The sequence below is a fragment of the Octopus bimaculoides genome, chromosome 21 (genome assembly GCF_001194135.2).
Source record: "Octopus bimaculoides isolate UCB-OBI-ISO-001 chromosome 21, ASM119413v2, whole genome shotgun sequence".
Lineage (NCBI taxonomy): Eukaryota > Metazoa > Mollusca > Cephalopoda > Octopoda > Octopodidae > Octopus > Octopus bimaculoides.
The window spans coordinates 37,365,671-37,374,498 of NC_069001.1; the positions used below are offsets into that span (position 1 = coordinate 37,365,671).

The window sequence follows — 8,828 nt, forward strand, 5'->3', positions numbered from 1 at the left end:
ATATATAAAATCTACTGAAAAACAGGTACATAATTGCTGTCAAAGGTAAGTGATACAGCAATGAAAGTAGGAGCATTAGGATATTTGAGGTAGAAGAGTAAAATTGTCTGCATATACACACATGCACAAACATGTGCACATGTGCATGCACACACACACATACAAGCACATTAATATACATCCATATGCACACGCACATGTACACACTTAATGTGCCTTTTTGTTCTATTTTCAGCAAAAACAGCATCTCCAACAGTTTAACATTGGAACTGGAATCTTCCATCCACCCAAATGGATGATAGAAAGTACAAAGAACGTCAACTACCTGGGAGATTCCAAGGTGAGTGAAGGTGGTTAGTTCATGGTCAGTGGCGAGTATGTGATGGTGGTGGGACTGATCATGTCTGTGTGAGATTTATTTTGGTGGTGGCAGGGAAGTTGTCTGTATGTGGTGCTTTGTGGTTGAGCATTGATACTCAAATATTTAGCAGACAGAAATACCTCTTCAGTGATGGTCATGGAGGTGGGGATGGACCAATTATAAGTACAAGTATTTTAGTAAGCCAATATGAGACAAACTGGAAAAAACTCGTCCGAGATACATCAGCTGAAACAACTGAGATTTGGAACAAACACTTCCAACTATGTCTGTACAATACAATGTATATATTTAGCGTACATATATTTATAGTGTACAATGTATTATATATATATATATATATATATATATATATATATATATATATATATATATACTGTGGTTTGTACAGTCAAAGAGCTAAGGAGGCAGCAGTAACATCTCCTCCATACTTACCAAAATAATTCTAATCTGGAATCATTCTTTTTCTTTTCCAGGTATATCTACCTATCGATCTGTCATCTACATATCTACTTCTCTCTCTCTCTCTCTCTCTCTCTCCTCATATTTGTATCTAGTTAATGCTCCTTGCACTTAAATAAGTCCACACTAAATAGAAACTTCTGACCCAGTATCAATGTGAGAAACCACTGAAGTGTCTTCCTCACTTCTCTTTTCAAGTATTTATTCAGCTAAATCCCTTCTTTGTGGAAGTGTCTCACCCCCATCTACATACATCTCTTTCTTTTTTGTCGTTCAACTTCAACAATTAACAGCCCTTTTTCCATGCTTTTTCCAAGTTGAGTAGTTTGAAGGGATCTGACCAACCACAGGATGGATGCCCTTCCTAACACTGACCACTCTGTGGTGTGTAAACACTTATATTTTATGTTTTCCAGGTTATTTCGACCAACAACAATCCCTTCTCCATGAATGAAACCAATTCAAGAAGCAAGCCAGCAAACGACGAGTTATGGCCCAATCTCAAGGAACAAGAAACAGGGCAAAAGAAACAAATGAAAACCGTGATTGAATTGCTAACAACCATAACGTTAGATACAGCAATGAAAACTGTTATGGCGAAACAGATAGAGAGCAATCTTGGCACAGACGGTAAACCGCAACGGCCACCAAGACCACAATCTAAATCACCACCAATACGACCTCCTCTTCCACCAAGACTTTCCGGGATCCGTAAACTTCCTCAACTACGTAAAGAATCACTGTATTATTATTCACCACCATCATTATCATCATCATCTAAACTTACTGGCCGTGTGCCAAAATTTGAAACCATTATTTTTAGTGTCCTCATCATCACAACAGTGGTTTGGTGGAATTGTTAGCATTGCATAAAATTCTCTGTGGTATTTCATCCAGCCCCTTATGCTCTGAGATCAAATCCCACAGTAATCAACTTTACCTTTCATCCCTCCAGGGTTGAAATTTAAAAAAATAAACATGGGCCATGGTCCAGTCCCAAGTTTAATGATTTTTAACTTTCCCTCATAATATAAATTGTCTTGTTTTTAGCCCCTTGTTAAGAGATTGTTGGGAGATCTATAATCCCTGCCCCTCTCCATCTCCCAGCATCATTTTGCTGTTTAAAAGAAAAAAATGACAAGATTGATATTTTCAAAGATGGATTAATATGTGTTTGTATGCTGCACATATGTATCTATGGTATGTGTGTGTGTATGTAGATGTGTGCATGCAGGTGTGTGCATGCATATATGTGTGAGTGTTTCTTAGTGTGTATGTTTGTATAGATATACACACACAATATTAATAATGGCAGAATAAACATTTTACCAACCTATATGAAGTTAATGAACTTTTAACCTCACTACTGCTGTGATTTTAATTACAAAATGTTTTCTACTCATTCTCTAAGTTAACACCACTTAACTGTTTGTTTTCCCTGCAGAATACATCCCTAAATATTTATTCTTACTATTTCTGTTTTTACAGCAACTAAAAATGACCTGGAATCTCAAGACAATACAAAAGTGAGTATATACATATATATATATATATATCTATGTATGTATTAAGACATCTTTTCTATGTCTGTATGTATATTTGTGTTTAAGTATGCTTTTCTGTATGTCTATATGTATATGTTTGTTGGTATATAATATATATATAGTTTAAAGATCCAATAGAGGTAGAATCAGCCAAAAAAAAAAACAAAAAAACATTCCATCCAATGAGAGATAAATATCAATTTGAATACACAACCGAAAGAGCTACCAATAGTTTCATACTATTATGATGCTTGAACAGGCATATTTGTAAAGGATGCCATGTATCTTAAATAGAGCCTGAAAGTTTCATGCATCATAATGGCATGAGACTCCTGAGAACAGGAAGATATGCATGGATGGAAGAGTCACTAAAGCAGTCACGGATGTGTGATGAAAGATAAAATAAGAAAAATAATAAACAAAATCAAATTCAATGACAGCACTGTATGACTGGCATCCGTGCTAGTGGAGCGCTAAGAGCACCGTTCGAGCGTGATCATTGCCAGAGCAGCTGTCTGGCCCCCCCATGCCGGTGGCACGTAAAAAGCACCATTCGAGCATGATCGTTCCCAGCGTTGCCTTACTGGCACTTGTGCCGGTGGTATGTGGAAAACAACATTTGAGCAAGGGCGTTGCCAGTGCCACTGGGCTGGCTCCTGTGCAAGTGACACGTAAAAACATCATTTCAGTGTGGCCGTTGCCAGTACTGCCTGACTGGCCCTTTTGCCGGTGGCACGTAAAAGCACCCACTACACTCTCGGAGTGGTTGGCGTTAGGAAGGGCATCCAGCTGTAGAAACTCTGCCAGATCAGATTGGAGCCTGGTGCAGCCATCTGGCTCACCAGTCCCCAGTCAAACCGTCCAACCCATGCCAGCATGGAAAACAGATGTTAAACGATGATGATGATGATGATGATGATAGTGCGCGTGTTTATTTGACAAGGGGGCGGTATGACCATCCCAAATCATAGTAAATATATATATATATATATATATATATATGTATATATGTAGTAAAGATTGTTTGCCAAAGTACTGTTGCTGAATATCTCACGTTGTGAGATTTAAAAATAGTAATTTTCTAGTATATAATTAAATATATATTGCTTAGTTATAGGACTCATTAGAATCTAGACTGAACACAGAGGATGCCAGAAATAGCTAGCGACAATATTATAGGGTTCACAGTGAGGTAAAACAACCATGAAGGTATCAAGTGTTGGTTGGATACTGTACATGTGTATATACCAAATCCAATTTAAATTGTATATCCAACTCAAGGCTGGTTCTAGGTGTGACGTAGGTAGAATCAAAGAGACTGTTTTGTGTGTATGCATGTAGGTAGGTAGGTTGGTTGGCTGGCTCAGGCATGGCTGTTTAGTTAAGAAGTTCACTTCCCAACCATGTGGGTTAGATTCAGCTCCACCATGTGACACCTTAGGGAAGTGTCTTCCATTATAGCCCTAGGCTGACAAAAGCCTTATCAGTGGACTTTGGAAGATGAAAAGTGAAAGACATCTGTAAGTGTGTGTATGTATGTATATATATATATATATATATATGTATATATATGTATTGTTTGACAGTTGTTGCTATTGTGTCACACAAATATGTCCACAACTGATCCCTTATCCCCAGACAATAAGCTTGTCCTTTTCCTTAACGGCATGTCAGTTTTGGAGAATTCTTGATTCTGTAGATTATCTCCCCTTCTCACTGAAACTGGTCTTGATTGTCATTTGGTAATTATGATACATCTTCTGGAGATGAATATTAATATAATAAATCAAGAATTTACACTGTATAGTATTTAATATATCTGCATTTGTCACGTTCTCATACACTTGTGTGTGTTTCCTTCTTGTAATACAATGATTGCTCGCATACAGTTTATATTGTTTGTTTATGATGTTCCATGGAAAACACATTGGGCCTCGGGGAAATATTTCCTTATTTGGAAACAGGTGAGGATTGGTGACAGGAAGGGCACCTAGCCATAGAACATCTGCCTCAACAGATGTGTGTGTGTGTGTGTGTGTGTGTGTGTGTGTGTGTGTGTGTTTGATTTCAGCCTATGAAATAGAGAGAGATAGTGTGATGAGTGGGGAGGAAACGTGGTCTTGTGACAAACCCTAGAATTGTGGTTTCCATCTGCTTGTGTATTGTTGACCTAACTTAGGGTCCTCTATAGGATCTATTTGCTAGAAATAGAAGCAGATAATCTTCCCTATCTCACCATTATATTATTTTATCTTATCAGAATGATGTGTGTTTGTGGACACATGGGTCTGTATCAACTGCTGAAGGCAAATTCACCATAAGAACTAGAGAGAAAAATTCTCCCTTATGACACAAGGTGTAAAAGTACCATATCTGCCCAATGTCACCTTCCCAGATGCAGCATTTCCAGCTCTTTAGCCTTTATCAGTGGGACAGTATTTCCTATTGATAATGGCTAAAGAATCTGATAGGATGCAACACTGGACAGATATAGTGTTTTTTACACTCTTTTTACCATAAAAGAGAATTTTTTCTCCATGGTAACTGCAGTGAATGTCTTTAGAAGTTGAAATATTTCACAAACACGTTTTAACTAACCTAAAATTCGTTTTTATATCTATATATATATATGTGTGTGTTCACCTGTTTATATATGTTTGTAGCTTTGTACATGTAAATGCTTATAACTTCCTACATGTTCATGTGTGCACATTTATGTCTATGTGTACATGTTTGTGTCTATAAGTAGATCTGTATTTGTCAGTACTTCTATGTTTTCTACTTTTTATTTACAAGCCAAAATTTTTTCTCTACACACAATATAGATACATGTGTATATATGTATTTATGTATTAAACTTATATTATGCTAGAATGTCATCTCCACTGAGGAAAACACTGCTTAATTTTGTCTGTAAGCACCATTTTTATTGATTTGCTTATGTTATACTCATATTTTCTTAAACCATTTTATGTTCTTGCTCTCGGTCTCCTGTATGTGGCTTGCCCTTGATTACTAAATTCTTTGACAGTCATTGATATTCCTGTAACATTTTCTCTAGCCAACTCTTTTTGTTTATATTCCCTGGCCTCCCATAATTCCTCTTAATCTTCATTGTACATTAATCTGTTGTCTTTTAAACCAGGTCTTGTAATCTACCTGCCCAGTTACTATGGCTGCATGATCTACAAACCTCTGCAATAATTAACTTCAAAAATTTATCTTTATTATAATTTCTCCGGGTATTTTAATTAATCATTTTTAACTCATGTGGATGCTGGTCTTATAATCTCATTGTTTTAATTACAATTGTTTTTACTACTTCACTAATGTTTAAAATTTTATTACCTTTAACTACGCAAAATGACTAGCAGAAAAAACTAATTCTATTTTTTGGTAGATATTTAACAAAACTTCTAGAATAACTAAGAAATTTAATTTTCCAGTTGACATACTTTTAAACAGTATAATTACATATAATTTCATGTTCAGAACATTTAAATTGAACTTAATTAATCCAGACTTCATCTGGTCATTTTAATGTTAGGTCCCTTCACTTGATTCTCTCTTTAGCACACACACACACTGTAAATGTGTGACCATTTTTATCATTCGGTTGTATTTCTGCCTGCTTCAGCATGTAAAGGCTTTGAAATCTTTCTTATTGACTTATTACCTCCCTTTACTCTACCTTGTTACAGAAGAAACATCTCTCTTATCTTTTACTTGTCTCAGTCATTGGGATGTAGCCATGCTACGGCATCACCTTGAACGGTTTAGTTCAGGCACAGGAAACCTTTTTTGAAAACTGGGCTGCTTGAGACATGGCTCTTCATCAGTTGGACCAAACTACTAAAGGGGAATTTTTTGTTAGGTGTGCCATTCAGAAAGTCTCATGGCCCCAATTGGCCCATGACTGGTTTAGTCAAATCGACCCCAGTACTTTTTCTATGAAATCTGGTACTTATATTCTATTGGCCTCTTATACCAAACTGCTAAGATGCAGGGACATAAACAAACCAATACTGGTTGTCAAGTGGAGGAGGAGGGGGTCAAACACAAAGATATATTTGTGTTTAATACATACAAATATGCATACTTTCACAGTTTCTGTCTATTAAATCCCTCACAAGGCTTTGGTTGGCTTAAGGCTAATAGTCACACTTATCCAAGGTGCTGTGCAATGGGTCTGAACCTGAAACCCTGTGGTTCAAAAGCATGCTTCTTAACTATACAATTATGCTTGTGCCAAACAGCATATGCACAGACAAAGATAGTGTATATGCAGACGAATCTGAATATACAGTCTTTGTTGGATGATGAACCGGGATCAGCTGGAGTTAGTTTCAGTCCAGTATTGGGATATCATCCGTGACTGAATCTCCCACTGTAACTATCCATGTAAATACTACTGATGCATTCAGTGTAACTGAGTACATAAATTAGATTAACGAATTTTCATATATAATGTATTCTTGGCAGTTAATAAATTACTGACGTGTCCGCTGTACCATTTAATACATATTCGTATGTTAAATTGTTGTGTAACTTTTGGCCCATCCATTGTGGACAGGAAGAGAGGAACCAGCTGGAACAAATTTCAATCTTGTGTTGGGATCTCATCTGTTAAGAACATGGTGGCCAAAAGTTGTACAACAATTTAACATATATAGTCATAGAAGCTACCTTTCAGTTGAAGAGACCCCACTTCCTTGTTGCCAGCAGAGGTAATTAACTCCTTAAACTTTCCCCACTTTTTTTTTTTTTTTTACTTTGGTTATTATACTTTTAGGGCACCCACCTTCACTTCAAATTAGGTCATGAAAGAATCTACTGACTATTTCTATGGATGTTTTTGAGTATGGAAAAGAATTTCCTGGGTGTTTTTACAGCATAGCTGTGTACATATAAACCCTGCACCACTTTCCTGTGTGCACATAGTTTACATCATTGGCTGCATCATAAGGGAATGGCTATCTACTCTTTGCATACTGTGCCTGGCTACTTTGTAGATGATTCTACAGTTCTGTCTTCTTTCTTGCTTCTCTATAATTTCAAAGTTTGTATAATTTTGCACAGATAAATATATTAATCAATCAAATTCCGACATGGTCTGATTTTTCAGGATCACAATTTTATATTAAATACCATTATGAGTAAGTTATTTAAAGAACAAATTTCAGCATTTTTCACCAGCTGTCAATGTGGCTGCTATTGAAATATGAAGATTGGCGAAAGAGGGAAAGTACTTGTGCTATTGCAATATGTCATCTGTTACTTGTTTCAGTCATTAGATTGCAGCCATGCTGGGGCACCACCTTGAAAAATTTTCAGTCAAATGAATTGATCCTAGCACTTATTTTTTCTGAAAGCCTGGTACTTATTCTGTCGGCCTCTTTTGCTGAACTGCCAAGTAAAGACACCAACACTGGTTGTCAAGCAGTGGCGGGACACACAGACAAGGCTTCTCTCAGTTTCTGCCTACCAAATCCACTTACAAGGCTTTGGTCAGCCTGAGGCTATAGTCGAAGACACTTGCCCAAGGTGGTACACAGTGGGACTGAACCAGGAACCATGTGGTTGAGGAGCAAGCTTTACAAAAAAATAGAACATGAAAAATCAGACTGTTGGAATTTGACTTAATACATGTGCACCAGTTTGTCAGTGTATAACAGCAGTGTGTTACTTGCTCATTTCCCAGGCACCCCAAGCTGAATACAAGGAAGTTGGTCGAACTGTGTTTGTGAAATACAGCCTACTGAGCAGCAACCCTAATGTATTGACAGTCAGGGAAGGCGATAAAATTGTAGTAAAAGCATTAGGTTCGTATGACACTCTTTTTATGTTTTTTTCTCCATTATTTACAGCTGAGGATTAGGAATTCGAACCTTGCTACAGCTTTTAAATTAAAATACTTTTGACTCTTCTGCTTCTCTCTAGATACCATGGCTTGTTTAGTTCTTCTAACAACTGAGAATAGGGAACCTGCAGGTTCATGTGTAACCTTAGCAACCATTAACCCTTCAGCATCCAGATTACTTTCTCAAATGTGATGGTTATTTATATAAATAAATATATATATAAATAAATATATATATAAATATATATATATCTAGGGAAACACAAATATTGAGCGGTGTTCCACAGGGAACTGTTCTGGGGCCACTACTGTTCATAGTGGCCCTTCTGGACATGCCCACGGTCACTCGGAGAGCCACTGTCACTAGCTATGCTGATGACACAAAGATATCTCAGGCAATAAAGAATCCTGATGATATTGTAAGCCTGCAGAATGACCTAAATGCAATATATGAGTGGGCAGAGCAAAATAATATGCAGTTCAATGCAAAAAAATTTCAAGTACTGCGCTACAAGACCACAAGTACCTCCCAACTGGCATACACAGGGCCTGGAGGTACTGCAATCCCAGAACCACAAACAGT

At 37.0% G+C, this 8,828-nt stretch overlaps 1 protein-coding gene across 2 annotated transcripts in view; it reads left to right on the forward strand.

Moving 5' to 3' along the window:
• The window catches only part of LOC106868796 (neutrophil cytosol factor 2), a 42,807-nt gene that overhangs the window by 21,627 nt on the left and 12,352 nt on the right, over positions 1-8,828 (forward strand). Inside the window, exons 5-9 of one of the 2 annotated variants that reach the window (XR_008266478.1) lie at positions 236-340; positions 1,258-1,570; positions 2,330-2,367; positions 5,258-5,298; positions 8,087-8,207. Coding sequence is in view for 1 of the 2 variants with exons in the window: in XM_014914214.2 (XP_014769700.1) it covers positions 236-340; positions 1,258-1,570; positions 2,330-2,367; positions 8,087-8,207 (577 nt within the window). In the remaining variant the exon portion in view is untranslated. The remainder of the gene's footprint in view (positions 1-235; positions 341-1,257; positions 1,571-2,329; positions 2,368-5,257; positions 5,299-8,086; positions 8,208-8,828) is intronic. The other variant, XM_014914214.2, reaches the window with a different exon arrangement.